At 33.1% G+C, this 18,500-nt stretch overlaps 1 protein-coding gene across 1 annotated transcript; it reads right to left on the reverse strand.

Annotated features, from left to right (window-relative positions):
• Window positions 1–1,423: 1,423 nt before the first annotated feature.
• LOC145066677 (uncharacterized) lies at window positions 1,424–3,842 on the reverse strand. Its single transcript, XM_079013960.1, has 5 exons — window positions 3,525–3,842; window positions 2,972–3,440; window positions 2,659–2,676; window positions 2,107–2,448; window positions 1,424–1,890 (listed from the first exon to the last, which is right to left on the reverse strand). Exons 1-5 carry the CDS (start codon window positions 3,840–3,842, stop codon window positions 1,424–1,426), a joined length of 1,614 nt encoding a protein of 537 aa, XP_078870086.1.
• Between the last annotated feature and the right edge of the window lie 14,658 nt (window positions 3,843–18,500).

The following is an 18,500-nucleotide window of genomic DNA, read 5'->3' on the forward strand; positions in this document are numbered from 1 at the left end:
ACCTTCCCACGGTCCTCTGAAGTACCTGAAACATAACCCAAAACTATAAACCAACGCTTTGTTAGATCCCCCAAAGTACCAACACACAAACAAATAACATATACAATAAGAACATGACAAGTCCAATCAACCATCTGGTTGGAATACCCCAGGTTCATCAACTATCGGGTTGGAATGCCAATACATTATGGATCCAGTCAACCATCGGGTTGGAATACCCCAAGCTCATCAACCATCGAGTTGGAATGCCCCAGGTCTGTTGGCTCACACACAAAGTAGTAAAGCCTCAATCACTAACAAAATATGTGCACATATACATAACAGATATAATCAGCAAACACACAAACAGGCGGATCTAGTGATCACTAAGCATAGTAACATCCTATATACTAGGATACCGATCTAACAAATCACTACATCTTAATAACATACTATCGCATAACAGGATATCAAATCTAAAGGGTCGGCCTTGGTGCCTTCGACCCGCAAGTACAATGAGGAACACTCACCTCGCAAACTGGATAAATTCAATGAGGTCACAACTCCGAATCTCAACTCTCTAACGAACACCTATTCCAACCAAATGACAAATCTCCATCGAAATCCCAAAATACCCTTAAGGTCAAACTTGGTCAAATGCAAAGTTAGATGGTCAAACCTACTGAGTCAACTGAGTTAACCCAGTCGAGTCAACTCGACCAAATCCACTCAGGGTGTGTACGTGGGGCATACTCCGGAGGTACGCTGGGCGTACACGAAGCCTCGCAAGTTGACCACCATCGGGGTGGTTGACCTCGTATGTAGGGTGTACCCTCGAAAGTCCAAAAAAACCATTAAGAGCTGAGTAACACCCTAAAAATTAGGGTTTCCATATCTGGAAAGTATGCCTAACGTACACTGATGTATGTCATGTGTACTAGGGCGTGCTCTAGTACGTCCAGCGTACACCACGTACGCATGGCGTACTCCCATGGCCAAAGTTAGAATAATGCCACTAGGGCTCCTTTTGCACACTTTCTTGAACTTAGGGACCAAAATGCAACATAATTAAATTATAGGGTTGGAATTAGAAGTACCTTATCATCGGGATGTTACATCGGCGTTTCTGCTGACGACCGAGGGTATGATAGATTGGTATCAGAGTTAGGGGTCATTTGATAGTTGCTAATTGGGTTAGAAGCTGATTGGGTTAGAAATGTTGACTGAGTTCATATCTGACTAAGTTTATGTTGTTTGATAATTTATCTGAATGATTGTGCTGAATAAAAAAATGACCATATTACCCTTTTGTTGTTTCTTGTGTTGGATAAAGTAATTATAAAAACACAAATTATCATATAAAATCCAAAATAAACATACATCAATTAAAATCCAAATACAAAGTGTAATACAAATTGTCATACATAATTAAAAAGTATATCATTTAACGTGAACCATTTGAAAGTAACTGATTAGCAATCTGGTCACGCAAAGTAGTGATATAGTCAACGGCTTCTGAACCCCATTCTATGCCTTCTATGTTTTGGCCCTCACTTCCTCCACCACCCACATTAGGAGTAACCATAATGTTTTGTTCAAAGTTCGTAAATAAGTCATCTTGAATATCATATTTCCTTATAAACTTATGGATCGCAACACAAGCAATGACTATATCTCTTTGCACTAGAAAAGGATAAGGAGCCATTCGTTTTAAAATTGGAAATCTCGCTTTCAATACACCATAAGCACGTTCAATGATATTTCTAAGTTGTGCACGAGCATGATTGAACCTTTCTTCCTTAGTTAAAGCTTTGTTTCTTCGAAAATCTGCTAACCAATACCTAGTATTGTGGTAGGGAGCCATAAATCCACGGGTGTTGGTGTATGCAGCATCACAAAGGTAATATTTATCTGTAGATGATTAAAAATTATGATATAAATAATATAGATAATAAAACATATATTAAAGATACAAACCTGGTGGAGGGAATGGAAATCCGGAAGTCAGGTTAAATGCAACTTCTTTCAAAACTTTAGAATCATGTGCCATGCCCTCCCATCCAGCCCATACAAAGGTGAATATCATATCAAAATTACAAATTCCAATTACATTTTGATAACATTCACCTTTTCCTCTTCCCCTATAACGAGTTTGTTGATCAACGGGCACAACTGCATGTATAAGTGTTCCATCGAGTGCACCTATTGCTCCGGGAAATATGCGCATTAGCCGCGTATGTCGTTCTGAGGTATTTCTTGTTGGAGTAGACGAGGTTGGTACTATAATTTCTTGTGCAAAACACATCATTGCACGTAAGACCTCATGAAAACATTGATGAATCGTTTGTGTGGAGTGATGAAATCTTTCTTTAACAGCTCGAAAACGTTCATTATGTCCTATAACATGTAAAAACATAGCCATCTTCTCTTCAACGCTTATCTTCCTACTACATTGCAACCAATTTCTCTCTGTAAAGTGATTGCATAATAGTACAAATGCATCTTGTGAAAGACGTATCATATCGTAACATTGTAAAGGACATCCGTGTATCAAATCTTGCGTATACACCTACCCCTTTGCTACCTGTTCGCTAGCTCTTATTCTTTTAATTATTCTTTGCCTTTGTTGGACCAACATCAACCAATACCATGAGAATATAAGGAAATATAAAAAATCACCTTCTTTATCCATGTGTCCTGTTAGATGTCAAATAAAATTTTCATTTAAATCAATAACATAACAAACTGTAACATGTAAATACTAAAAGCATAACATTCCATAACATATATAACATAAGTGCACCTAAGAAAACAATCCATAACATAAATAAACCATAACATACTAAAGTCAAACAACAAATCATAACATACTAATGTCAAACAATAAACCATAACATACTAAAGTCAACCAACTAATCCAAACTTTCTTCCCGCATTTGTTACCACGACTCACAAGTTGACAAGTTAAGGCGCAACCAAATTTTCCTATTGCCAGCACTTTCAACAAATAACATAAGAGCAGTGGTGTATTTCGGATCATATTCTCCCCACTCCAAGCTTGTCAACCTTGCCATACAAGCATCCATCTCCTTGTCAAGATTATTCGCTTCCGTGAATGCTTGTGCAGCCTTGATAACTTCTTTTCCAACTTCTTTCAACTCATCATCAAGTGTGGTTTCTTTAGGACCATTTCGTTTGCCCCCTTTGTTTTTTGTCCGCCCAGATGATTCCTCACTAGTAGGTTGAGGTACGGTTGAGCTTGGGGTATCTGGATGAGGTGTTGGCTCTTCCATCTCTGTATCCTCAAAATCACATGTACTGAAGGTTTCATTGGGATAAGGTAGTGTCGAAGATGGCCCCCAACTGTGAACATCGGTCGAGTTCGCCGCATCAAATAGTTGGGTACAAAGATTAGGGCAAGGGAGGGGTGCATTTCTCAGCTTATCTACATACTTGTTCAACTGTTTGAAAATTTAATAAATATTGTTAAAGTAGTAAAAAAATAATCTAATTTAAAAAATATGTATATATATATATATATATACCTTCGCTTCCGCTTCCCATTCTTCGTTAGTCATGTTAAAAGAATTTGTTACGGGATTGTAAATATTTCCTGTTTTGTTTTTAAGTTTTAACCACACTGCATACTTTGCTTTTAAATAGTCGTATCGGTTTTTCATTTGTTTTTTGTCAACAACAAAATTATGATCCGTTTTCAATTTCTCCGCGACCACAACCCATGAGCTTGCTTTTAGGCCACTACCCTCCCGTCCATTACTTGTTAATTCTTGTATACACGCTTCCAAAAACGTTTTTTCCACCAATTCCGACTTCCAACTAACCCTAGTTCTTTTATCCGTCATGTCTATTGTAAAAAAGAAAAAAAAGTAACTAAATCATTCACATAACACACATTTACAAATAAATCATCCACATAACACATGTTTACAAATAAATCAAGCAAAATTGTGATTTCATCATATTTTCAACAACATAAAGCAATCTTTTAGAAGCAAAAAAACATTAATGTGATTTCCTCATACAAAATAAATTTTGTTCTCATAAGCATATAACAATCTTTTATAAACAAAAACACATTATGAATTGATTTTATAAGCATATAACAATCTTTAACAATCTTTTATAAACAAAAACACATAAATGTGATTTCATCATATTTTCAACAACATAAAACACTCTTTTATAAACAAGAACACATATATGTGATTTCATCATACAAAATAAAATTTGATCTCATAAGCATATAACAATCTTTAATTTCAGATTTCACACAAGAATGTACAAACATATTCAAACATTAGTTCATCTCATGAGTTCATGTCAATTGATTTTATGGTAATCCTTCAATCTAATTGAATCCAAGAATAATGAAATAAGTAATTTCAAACTTTGATTTCAGCATGTAATCAGTAATTTGACAACAAACATCAAAGGATTTTCGATTTCAAGAAGCAAAAGCCAAAACAGGAAAAAAACGCAGAAACTTACCTTTTGTCGTCGGCACTATGTGGTCTTCACCGGAGAAGGTGGAGCAGAGGGTAGTCGCCGGCACTGTGTAGTCGACGTGCGATGGAGGGCGGAGAGCAGCTAGTATCGATTTATGTCTTCAATTTTGGCGAGAGAAGGATGAGGCGAGAAAGGGCACAAATTCACGAAGCGCTGATCTAGTCAGGAAGGGTATTTTGGACGGACCAAGTAAGTAGAATGGATTGGAATGGGCTGACCAAATCAGCTAATATATGTAATTATCAAACAGCTGACTGATGACCCGGTCAGCAGTCAGCACTGACTGGACCCGGTAAGTTGAAATCAAACAGACCCTTATTAGCTACAGCGAACAAGTACTTCCTTAGGAATTACGACTATAGCCTAGGCGATTATACTTCGATTAGGTTTGTCCGCAAACCTACAAATAAAATTATTATTATTAATTACACTATTGATAGACCACTTATGGGAGATGTGTCAAGAACAAGCGTGTGTCTTGGGTTGCTGGATTTTCAAAACGGTTATATGTTAAAATGGTCCCACCCCTCTGACTTTGCCTTCCTGGATGATCCTTATTTGATAGTCTTGAAGTATAAAACAAGAATAAATAAAACACACAGACAAACTTCAGATATAGAGTATATATAAACTCAGTCCCTAGATGAGAAAACACCTAAATATATACAATAAAATATATAGGAACCCAAACTCAAGAGCTTAGGTCAAATACGATATCTAAGATTTAGGCCGAACCACAACTAGGCATAGTCTGTAGACCTATGCTTAATTATGGTTAGATTGACATACAACTAATCTTGGGTATGGCAATTGATAGACTAAACTCTCGAAAATCCCATAACAACTTAAAACCCAATGATTCAGACTATTACTATCTAGGAAAGATAGCACGGTCATCACACGATGATGACATATCTTGGAAACAGGGCAACACGACCATTTCCAGAGAAATATCAAGTTATTCCATCCCATATGAAGACCAAGGATACCCATACTTTTATTTAACCCCGACTAGGAACCTCACAAGGATGGAGATTCTTCAGAAGCAACTAAAGAGCCAATCGAATCGTCATAAGAGCCTTCTGAGGACCCCTTAGAGTCCTCTAAGGAGGACAATCTTGCTGAGGAGGAGAAAAATCTCATAAAGTAAGAAGTTGATTTCTCGCATTATGAGAATAAAGAGACCAAAAATCAACATAGGCTTCACAACCTATACCTTTTCCTCGAAACATCATCTAGTTCTACCATTCCTAGCCACACGCATCACGCGTTACGTCAATCAAATTAATGATGAGTTGGGAATCATCCAAAGAAGCGCCATAAGCCGGTCTAATATGATCCAAAGTGTCACACCCCCTGCTCGGCCTATGGCAGAAACACTGAGCAAGGTAATGGTAAAAAAAGCGCAAATCCTATTAATCTGAGAATACATGCATTTTGAAAGTCAACATAATGTTAGTGAGTGCACGAATTTTTATTTTGAATTTTTGAATTCCTTTTAAGAATACTTGTCTTTAGTGAAAACCTTTCTTATTTATATAGTCTTCTATCTTTTAAGAGATCTTTTATTGATCTTAAATGACTAACTTTTTAGCATATCCAACGATCCTAACGTATTTTAATTAGGATTGTCTTTTGTTAATCCTGATTTACTATCTTTTAAGGATTTCTAATGATCCTAACGTATTTTAATTACCATAACAGGTGTCCCCAATGATAATCTAAGCTCCAAGGCAATTTTTAATGTATTAACGTGAGCCCCTATAATCGACACTGCGACCGTAAGTGTACCCCTGATCACGACGCTTCATCGGACGTCGAATAATAACTTATATGGAATGTATCATGCCGGGAATGTAGCTAGCAATCGTAGGTGGGTTTTTCATGGCCCTGTATAGATCTATACATAGCTTCCTAGCTCTCGCAAGATTAACAATTATTGGTATTGGGGATATGCCAAATTTAATCAAGGCTTTTGGATGATTAACCGACTCACTAATGCATTAACCATAGATTTTTATCTTTTATCTTTATCATGATTACCCCTATACATACATACATATACATATATATATATATATATATATATATATATATATATATATCTTAATGTATGTATATATACATCAGACTATCTTTGTATACACCTCTTACAAGTATATATATATATATATATATATATATATATATATATATATACACACCCTAATTGTGGTTATTTTACATGATATTTGGGTAGCGTAACAATTAAGTACAATGCATATCCTAAATATTGTCTAGCATAACTCCTAAGTACTTAAAGTTTCCTAGGGATTTTACCATTATAACATCTAGGTATTACCTATTCCCAAATTATCGGGCATCATATCTTTTAGACACATACCATAACTTCAATCTAGGCATAGTATCTACAATTATACTATCCTAAGGTATCTTGCTTATAATAAAAAGACTAAATATTTATAAGATAAATGTTTTTATTAAATCATTTGTTAAGCATGTATCACCCCCCCCCCCCCCCCCCAAAAAAAAAATATTTTTTAAAATAGTAAAATAGGGGTAGTAACTCACTCTAATTTCGTATCGAGAAGCGTCGGAACTGTTGCAAGTGTTAAAGTGTAGAGAAAGAGTTTGGAGGTTGGTTTGAGATGGAAAACCAGGAAGCAAGCACCCTTATTTATAGTGATGCGACGCGCCGAACACTCTGATGTGCGGCGTGTACTCGCTTCGTGGCCCATCCAAATCCTGCCACATGTCATCCTTCTGGTGGTCAACGTTTCCAAATCTTCGACGAATCTGAGGGTTATATGTGCACGACAGACATGGCATGCACTGTAACATCTTGTTTGGATGCAGTTTCACTTTTGACCCTTATATTGAGATTTATTACATTTTGGTCCTTAAAGTGTAAGATTTGTGGCTGGGATGGGCTAATATTGCCATTTTTGGAATTGAGGGGTGGAGCCACGTACGCTGGGTGTACTGGGTGAGGTCCCAAACCCTAATATTTTGGGTTTGGACTCTATTTATTCTTCATTAACTCTCAAACCTAGTTCCTTTCATTAGCCTCAATCATCGCAAAACGTTTTTACAAACCCTAATCTACCTTGTGAGCATTTTTTAGCTTGTGTGTGCGTGTTTTGTGCCTTTGAAGAAGAAATAAGGAAGTAGAGACCATCTTGGAGGAGTGAAGCACCTTAGATCCAGAATCACACCATAATTTGGCATCACTTAGAGGTACAAGTTTTTGAACTTGGTGAAGTTATACTTAGATCTTGTTTTGGGCTTGATCTTATGTTCTTTTGGTCCCTTAAGCTTCGGATTATGAGTAGGGGTTACTCTAATCCAATTGAGTTGTCCTTTCAGAGGTTTTAGAGCTTCTTGAGTCATAAAAATGTAATCTTGGATCTTCTTATTCCTCCATGCAAGTGTTGAAGTGTCTTAATGGAATAAGAAGTTAGGTGTTTAGCTCTGGGACTTGTCTAGCCATGGAAAGTCATAAAGTTGGAAACTTTATGACTAAGAGCCTTGTTTTGAGCCTAGATATGTATTTGAAGGGAAAAAGTATTAATGGATTAAGCAAATTAATGGGAAAGTTGGTAACGGAGTACGTTGGGCCTACTTCAGAGTATGCTACAAGTACTCCCTTAAGCCTCGATGAATAGAACGTGCGTGCGTTGGGCATATAGCTGAATACGTTGGGCGTACTCAGCTAGGTTGACTCAGTTGACTTTTTGGAATTTTGACTTTTACCTGATTTTGACCAAGTTTGACCTAGGGGTATTTTGGGTATTTTGGATTATGGTTGAGAATTGGTCATTTGGATGGATAGGTCACAATTAGAGCTGAGATTTGGAGTTTGGACCTCGTTAGCTATTATTCAGATTAAGATGTGAGTTTTCCTCACTGTACTTATGGGTCGAAGGTACCAAGTCGGCCCAATTGGATTGTTATCCTGTTATCCATTAATTGATGATATGCTAAGTTTGGGGTAGACCTATATGATTATAGGATAGCTGTTGATATGCGTAGACCTGTAGATCTATAGGACTACCTGTGATTTCTGCCCGCATGATTATTTGGCTGTTGAATATGTTTGTTACCTGTTATATGTCAACATATTGTGTTGGGTTGAGACTTTACTGCTTTGTGCATGAGTCAACAGACTGGGGGTATTCTAGCCGGATAGCTGAGTGGACCCGAGGGTATTCTAGTCCGACGATTGAGTGAACCCATTGTATATTGGTATTCCAGTCCAATGACTGAGTGGACCTATTGTATGTTGGCATTCCAGTCTGATGACTGATTGGGCCAAGGGTAATGCAACCCAATGTTTGTGGACCAGAGTGTATTCCAGTCCAATGATTGAGTGGACCTGAGATACATTGGCACTCCAGTCCGATGACTGATTAGGCCAAGGGGTAATCGAGCCTGATGGCTGTGGACCCATAGGTATTCCGATATGGTGACTGAATGGACCCAACATGTTTGTTTTTATATAATATGTGTAATGTGTGCTGGTACTTTGGGGAACTCACTAAGTGTTAGCTTACAGTTTTAGTTTTGTTTCAGGTACTTCATAGGACTGTGGTAAAGGCGTGACCATACGCATCCTTGGGTTTATGTTTGATTGGATCTTGGGAGATTCTGATGTTAAATAATGTTTTGGATACAATGGTTTGTAAACACTTCTTTTAGTAAATGGTTTGTTTTGAAGAGTTTAAATTTTTTGTGATTTTTGGGATGTTACAAGTTGGTATCAGAGCCTTGGCTTGAGCGAATTGTAGGAACATCCGTGTGAATCCAGTCTTAGCGTAAGGAACTGCAGAGGTTTTAAATGATTTTCAGTTTTTTTTTTCAAAAATAACCAAGGAAGGATGCGATGTGTACGATCATCTAGAGCCAATAAGTTTACCCCAAGATACCACAATGTTATTTGATGTCATGTTATGTTAGAACATCATGCTAGTTGTAGGATAGGGATCTTCAGGAGTTGCATGATAGAATTGTCGGATTCATGATGCCTTATTTCCTATTGAGTTTTCTTGTTGATTTTTGTATGAATCTTTCGAGTTTGAACTAACTACTAATTGAATACGTTAAGTCACATGATGCATGGGTTAAATAATTTTAGAGTAAAGGATTTGGTCCTACAACGTAGCTCTTGTCTGAGTCCAACTGTGGTAGTGTTGAATCTTTTAATCTAAGATTATTTAAGTTATGTCGCATGTGATTGCATTCATATAGTAGTTAACTGGTACTAATGGGGGTCGTTTGGCAGTTGATGGTAGGGTGAGATGTGGACCCTAGGATAACCTAGGGAGTATGCGGTGCTCGTAATACGCTCTTATTGGAAGTTTTATGGATAGGTTTGTGTACGAAGAACTGGTCTAAGGTGGAATGATTACCCACTCCTGAGAGAGTGAGGACAGGGCAAATGTGTAACTGATATGCTTGGGTCTAGAGATCAAGAATTGTGTATGAGGATCTTCCTGATTTTATTGTGTCTTAGTGCCATTCGACTCCACTGCTCGAATGTTGATTGCTTTGTGCTTTTGTGGGACTCACATTGATGTGATCTGACTATCAAATGAATACATTAAATTACATGTTATGAAGGTTAAATAATCTTAGAGTGAAGGATTTAGCTCTATTGTGCAACTCTCGTTTGAGTCTAACCATTATAGGGTTGGAAATTTTAGTCGAAAGGTTATTTATGTTTTGTTGCATGTAATTGTATTCATGAAGTGGTTATATGAAATTGATTGGGGTCCTTCAGCAACTGATGGAAGGGGAGGTGGGGAGTCCTAGGAGAGCCTAGGAAGTGCTTTAGTGTGGATATTACGTTTTTGAGCAGGTGTTAGGATTATTATTATGAGTAGGTACTTTGTGCAATGGTGATTCTCTATTAACTATTTTCGTTGCTGCAAAATTAAATTTGTGACTGTAAAACACTAAAACATAAATATGTAATGGTAATATTCCTTTTCCTTATCGTATAACCCTAAATCCCACATGAAATTTCAATAATTGAGTTGAGTTTCAATATTTAGTGTCATTGACATGTGATATTAAACGGAAATTTCAAACGAAAGCCCCTCACGATTGAAAACTTGTACGACCGAACCACCAATGCACACAATTGTGTCTCATGATAAACATATGTAGGATTAATATTAGGGAAAATATTTGAAATCAAACAATAAATAGAAAAATTGAGGCATGTGTTTAACACATTGTCCTTAAAACAAAGTCATCCGCTATCGAGTGTTTGTTTCCCAGGATAAAACAGTTTGAAGTGGTTCTTCTAGACCATCCGAACTCTCAATAGGCCTGGATTATATCTTCAATGTAGCTATAAAAAGAAGAAGATAAAGTGGAGAAGAAAAGAAATTTGTTTTTCCTTGGGGTGTTTAAATTAGTCACACAAAACCTCTGTTTATACACATAAACTAAACTTTATTTTTTATTTCTCTCAACCGTTAAACTCTTTTATATACTTCTTCCAACACTCCCACTTGAAGGATTAATTTCTCCTTTATATTAAATCCGTTTTAGACATGTTAAAAAATGGGAAAACCCCATTTTTATAAATTGATTAGCACCAACTTTCCAACAATCCCCTACATTAATGAAAATTGATCAAGCATTTTCAAGCTAGCTAGATAAAATCCAACAGTTGAATCATGCGTAGGATAGGTAGGTGTTACCATTTGAACATTCCCTTAAGATATATATTTATTTTACTAGCGGACCAGTAGACTCGATGTCCTTGAACTTTTCTACTGTTTGTGTAAATAATCAATATGTGTCTCACATGATTCTTCCTAATCTAGTTAGGTTCTTATTTATGTGACCATTATGGTCATGGACACTTACATGAACCTGTAAGAGCTCTTAGGAATGTGCCCATACAATTCCCTTTGAAGCGAACCCATTTCTCTCTCACATATGTTACTTTATAATAATCATTAAAAGCTAATTGTGATGATTTCCATTTTATCATCCAGGACTATAAGCTTAACCTGCATCACTATTTGTTTTAGGAATGGGTTGGGCATAACCCCACAGTGATTCACAAATGTTATATGCAAGTAGGTTGTCCCACTGAACCTAGATCTTGGTATCTCCAGATTAATAGGTTGGGTTTTCCTTTACAATAACTTATTAATTCATGGGTCTTAGTCCCATTCTTCATAACAACCTCTCATTCCAAGCATTCGTTAGCGGATCCGCAATCTTATTTTGACTTTATGTAGTCAGTAAAGATAATTCATCTTGAGACCCGTTGTTGAATGGTGTTATGTCTTTGAAAAATATGTCTAGACTTACCATGTACACATACAGGAGATATTGGCTTATCATGGGACGTCTCCCAAGAACTTATAAATCCCATTAGTTCATTGTCCAACCTTGGATAAACTTGCAAATTTTTTCTCCTATATTTTCCAACAAATGTTGACCATTATCAATATGATTATTACTACACCATAGTTACCATTGTTGAATATGCAAAATTATGTCAACATAATACGATAAGCATATGTACTGCATGTATTTGTGAATTCACAATAACATTGGCCAGATGTAATTGTGAATATTCCATACATGAGTTTCCTTGTAAATATCGTAATTTTCATGTAATTTCTTACTTTTACCATCTACATGTAATTTCTTTAGGCATCCCATCTTAAGGATCCTACTATGTCATAAAATAGAATAACACTTTAAAGTGCCATCTATATGGATCTATTTCATCACATCCATTGATGTTAAATGGCATATTCAAAATTTTGATACCCATTGTTCCAAAGCTTGCTTTAATCATATAATGGCTTTACTACTCACACATTTTGTTGCTTTTCATCGGGTAAGATAACTGCTTGGAAGTTCCATGTAGATTTATAGTTTTAAATCTACGTTTAGAAGTTTTAGTTTCATATAAGAATGATATGCTTCTAAATTTTGAGAAGTTACAATAACATATAATTATAAGAACATGCAAATGAAATTAATCAAGACATTCTTATGTTTGTAATCAAAACATATATTTCAACTATGTCATCATCTCTTACTTCTCATTTGGAAACTACTAAACCGCAGTGATTTCTCAAACTCAATAGTTCAAATGATAGAACCATTATTAGTTTTTACAACTTAATCCAATATGATCTTCTAAGAAACAATCATATGATTTCAAATTTTGAATACTCAAATTTCCATTTACAGTCATTTCAACTTCATGTTGAATATCTTAATATTCATCAAAACATTTATCTTGTTTTGATGAATTCCAACCAATATTATTGGATTTAATGAAATGGCTTCTTGGTGTATAGAAATATAATTTGATTCTAAATTTCCAAACAATAAATCGGTGCATATTTCTATTGAAATCATAAACCATTATGTTCTAACCGATTCTCATATGCTTTCATTTTTCCTCTTGAAATTCCATTTATAGTCTAGTGGTTTACATACTATAAGTATATCCACTAGCTTTCATGTGTGATTTGGCAAGATAGAATCAATTTCACTTTTAACTGCCTCTTTACATCGAGGTATTTCAGAGAAAATGAATTCCTTCTTGAAAGTTTGAGTCTCTCTTTCAACCGTATATATGTAGAATCATCTCCAAATGATTTCTCACTTGTACCCTTTTACCCCATCATGATCTATTTCTTCTTCATGAAAGGATTCTTTGTGCCCAATTATTTTGGAGAACTTGTCTTTTATTTATTAAGATATGGAAACACATTTTCAAAGTATGATGCATTTGTTGATTCCATTATCGTGTTTTTATGAATATCCGATATTTTATATTCGTATACAAGAAAACAGTAATCATTATTGTTTTGTGCATAACCAATAAAGATACAACCAATAATATAGGGTCCAACCTTTACAACTTTAGGGTTAGGTATAACAACCTTTGCAAGACACCCCCCACACTCGAAGGTATTTTTAGATGGTTTTATACTCGACCATAACTCGTATGGTGTTTTATTAGTTTTCTTTTGGGATACCTTATTTAAAAGGTAATTAGCTTACAAGATAGCTACTCCCATATTGACCGGGGAAACCATAACTTATCAACATGGCATATCTTTTAAGATATGATTTTTTCCTTTCTGTGATACCATTTTATTGTGGTGAATAAGATGTAATAATCTCATGTCTTATACCATGATCAGCAAAAAATTCTTCAAATGGTGATGCATATTCACCTCCACAATCACTTCTTAGTACTTTAATCTTTTCGTTGAATTGATTCTCAACTTCACTTTTATACACTTTGAACTTGTTTATTGTTTCATCTTAATTTTAAAGTAAATTAACATAACAAAGTGTAGTGTAATCATCAATAAAAGTGATAAAGTACTTATGTCCACCTTTACATGAATTTGACTTCATATCAAACACATCTGCGTGAATTAATCTAAAGGGTTTAGATTGGCATTATAAGTTTGATTCAACACATATGTTGCATCCATATTTTGACTTATATGAAAGTAAGGGATGTGTTCAAATTTGATTGACCATCTTAATGTGTCAAAATTAACATGTCTAAGTCTAGCATGCCACACATTAGAAGAATCAAACAAGTGGAAGGGTAATTGTCATTGATATTAGCTTATTCATCATTACATGGAATTTGAGCATTCCATCATCCTTTAGCACTTGCCTACAAACATATCATTTTTGGTTAACACAAACTTATTGGACTCAAACACCAAGCAAAATCCATGATTGTTCAACAACTATCCAAAGATTATGTTCTTCCAAATCTCTGGAACATATCATTAGGTGTTTGCTCTTTTATAGGTGATCATTTCTGGAATATTTTAAACACCAAATTTAAGTGTTTAGAGTCACAATTTCCAAAATAATTTTCTGCCTCAACTTGGACAGAAACAAAAGATATGCACAACTTTAAAGTTCGTGAACCACTCTCTCTTTAAGCAAACATGATGGGTAGCTTCCGTATCACTCTGCCATTCATTGGAGTTTGCATCCATCAAGATGAATTTGGAAATCATAGTCACTTCGGGTGTTTCAATTTCTAAAATTGTAACAACTCTAAGTGTTTAGAATTTGTAATTTCCAGAATATTATATATGCCTCTTACTTGTACATAAATCAAACTATTCACAAAACAAATAAAACATCACGAAAACTGATACTAACATTCTTAAAATTGTTCCAGAAATAATGTTGAAACCTGAAATTTTCTTCTAAAAGTCTTTTCCAGAATTTTTAAAATAAACTTTGAAATTCTGAAATTCTAAATCGGATAACTGCTTCTGAATAATTATATCTGAAAGAACGAAATAATCTATTTTCTGAAAACTAAAATTGTTTTTCAACAAAATTGCTAAAGTTCTTGTTTTCAGCAAAACCGATGCCATTTTCTAGATAAATAGAAGTTGTTTTCCCAACAAAACTGATAAAATTCATGCTTATTCAGAAATGCAAGGTTGTTTTCTGGATAGTTAAAGATGTTTATAATAAAGCTCTTAAGCTTGTAGTTAAACAAAAACAAAAGTATGTAAAACTGTCTTAGCTGTACAATTTATAATATTGTTATAAGTGGGAAATTCAAACCACTTGAAAGTGTTAAAATAAATGATAACATTTTTCTTTTGATGTTAAAACATCACACAAAATGTAATTTCTTTTGTTTATCACAACACTGACACAAATCGAGAATGAATAAATCTTTTACAAACAAATGTGTTAAATTGGCCCATTAATTTAACCACCACAGTGACACAAATGGGAAGCAACAAACACCTAATATAATATATAAAAGAAATAGATTTTTTTTATTTATTTCTTTTCAATTTCTTTATTTTGATTGAAGCTCTAAGAAATAAAGTTTTCTCTTCCTTGTGTTAACGATATTCCAAATTATGATGCTGTTATGAAGAATTTATTGTTGTTTTTCAACAAAATCGAAGCAATTTTTCAGCAATTAGCACTGGTTTTCTAAAAAACTACTAAAACAAAGTCGTTTCTCTCAAAACAATGTTGTTTTTTTAGTACAACAAAGTTGTTTTTTTTTTGCTAAAATCAGTCAAGAAAAACTCCAAAAAAATCATTTTTTTTCTTCTATCAAAATTTAACAATAACAAAAACTAAAAAAACAAGTAGTATAAAAGCATAAAAAGCAGATATTTTCCTTTATTCGTTTTGTACAAACGAATTTGCTTTAAGATTTTAGGAATAATATCACAGAAAATATACGAAAGCAAACAAAAAAAACAAAAAAAACTAAGGGATGTGTTTAACATAATGTCGTTAAAACAAATTTGCCGCTACCGAATGTTTGTTTCTCGTGATACAACAGTTTAAAGTGGTTCTTCTAGACCGCCCAAACCCTCAATAAGCATGAATTATATCTTCAATGTAGCTAGAAAAAGAAGAAGATAAAGGGGAGAAGAAAAGAAATTTGTTTTTCCTTAGGGTGTTTAAATTAGTCACCCAAAACCTCAATTTATCTACTTTTATAAATAAATGTTTTTTCCCACATGTCACACTCTTATTTAATTTGACAAATGTCATTTTCTGGTTATTTTATATTAATTTTTTTTCCATATGTCATTTTATGAGTTTTTCTATTTTATTAGATTCAACATAATATTTTAATGTAATAATTACAATAAATGTAGTAATAAATTGATATCAACTTCATTAATGAACTTACCTTTTAATTTTAAAATTCTCAAATTAAAGTTCATTAGTTTCTTTTGTTTATTTATTTAAATTATTTGTTTAAAGTTAAATGATAAAAAACATTTCAATTAGTTTTCTTATTTTCTTATAAATTCAAAGTTCTCAAATATTTTGACATTTATATTTAATTTTTTTTAAATTAACTCATGTATTAAATGGGTCTCACAACTAATATAAATTAGAGGTCCTATTTGTAACCGACAAAGATTAAATGCGGACATTAATCATAATATTAATTCCGTAATTAATAAGTATTTTCAGTTACAAAGAGAAAGAATATTTGTAGAAAGGTCCTTTACTTTTCTTTTATTTTTCTCACCCATTAAACTATTTTATTTACTTCTTCCAACATTCTCATTTTAAGGATTAATTTATCATTCATATTAAATCTGTTTTGAACGTGTTAAAAACTAGGGAAAACCTATTTTTTAAAATTTTTAACACTAATTTTCCAACAACATATCTATATATCTTATAAAGCTAGCATTTTTTCTTTCACCACATTCATTTGAAACTCTCATGAATTTTTCCTTTCACCACATTCATTTGAAACTCCTATGACTTTTTAATTTTTCCTAATAATGGTTATAAGTTGGTTAATAAGATTAAATAAATATCAAACATAAAGTGTAATCACATACAAACTAAATTTCAATATTAAAAGAATATATTTACTTCTACTTATAAAGTTATGTTTTTAAACTTTTAACATATTATACTTAATTTATTAGTTTTAATATATTGTTGAGTGTAAACCATTATCATTTTAAAGCTACAACTTTTGAACAGTTTGTATAGAATACTTAAATTATAAATTTAAATATAACATTACAGGATCAACTTAAATATAAATTTTAGTTTAACTTAAATAACCCAAATAATATTTTTCCAAATAGTTAAAACTAATAAATTATAGTGTCTTTCTAATAATAATTATAAGTTGGTTAATAAGGTTAAATAAATATCAAACCTAAAGTGTAATCATAAATAAACTAACTTTTAATATTAAAATAACATCTTTACTTCTACTTATAAAGTTATGTCTTTAATTTTTAACAGATTATACTTAATTTATTAGATTAAGATGTTGTATGTAAACCATTATCAATTTAAAACTACAACTTTTGAACAGTTTGGACAATATACTTAAATTGTTAATTTATAATATAACATTACAGCGTCAACTTAAATATAAATTTCAGTTCCACTTAAAAAACTCAATAAATATTTTGTGAATAGTTAAAAGTGATAAATTATAGTAATAAATGCGAAAACTGAATTATAATTTCAATGTAACTAAAATATTTCCTAAAGATATTTGTATAATCGTTAAAAATTTTCAAATAAATAGCTTAAAGTTACTTACAATAACAATAGTTAAATATAACTCTATATAAATGATTATAATGTTACCTTTAAAATCAAAAAACAATGTTTGATGTTTTAAATAATTATAATGAGAGAAATTAAAATGTTAAACAAATAAATTTCAAAAATTTAATTAACAATAACAACTATAAATAACATTAAACCATATATTATATTTAATTTTATTAATGAGTAACTCGCAGGTAGAAGTAATTCAAACGGTTGAGATTATGCAGTTATAATAGATGTATATATTATCATATAATTCAAAATAATCAATATATTATATCAATTTAGTATACGAATTATTATATCAAATTTAACAACAACGTTATTGTTATATTTAAAAAAAACATATATTTGTAAAGATTTCAACTATATAGGTGTTTCGTTGCGTAGACATTCACCTAGTTCAATAAATAAAAGTGGCATTGTTTGATGAGATTGGCAATCACAAAGAAGATATGACAGGGACCATCGAAATCCAGAAAAAATAATAGGATGATATATAATATGGATATGTGTTGATTCTAAACCGGTTCAACTTTAAAGCGAAAACTATTTGTTGGGGGAAAGTGATTTGAACTGTAAAGTCCAAAAAATTGGATAAAACTGATGTGGCTTAAAAATTACTATTACCATAATAATAAAGTTTTTGTAACCATATAAACATAACCCGTTATTCAAGTAATAATATCTATCAATCAATTTCGCCCCCATCAAACATATTTGGCCTTTCGCTATTGCCTTTGTAGTTTGTAATGATTCTCATTAGTGTGTTTCACTTTGTTGTTCACTCCGGCCACATGACATGCCTTTCTTGCTTTCCAATCCCACCACCCGGACACGATAAGTATTAATATCCATATATTTTCATTATTGTATTTAGA

The sequence above is a fragment of the Lactuca serriola genome, chromosome 8, assembly GCF_051521515.1.
Source record: "Lactuca serriola cultivar US96UC23 chromosome 8, Lser_US96UC23_V15, whole genome shotgun sequence".
Taxonomy (NCBI): Eukaryota; Viridiplantae; Streptophyta; class Magnoliopsida; order Asterales; family Asteraceae; genus Lactuca; species Lactuca serriola.

What these genes read in the sequence shown, in the direction of transcription:
- LOC145066677 (XM_079013960.1), bottom strand. Translation starts at nt 3,842, where the DNA reads ATGACGGATAAAAGAACTAGGGTTAGTTGGAAGTCGGAATTGGTGGAA. An exon ending in AATGGGAAGCGGAAGCGAAG is followed by an intron (nt 3,441 to 3,524) that starts GTATATATATAT and finishes ATTTTCAAACAG; the next exon opens with TTGAACAAGTATGTAGATAA. An exon ending in TTATAGGGGAAGAGGAAAAG is followed by an intron (nt 1,891 to 2,106) that starts GTGAATGTTATC and finishes AATCATCTACAG; the next exon opens with ATAAATATTACCTTTGTGAT.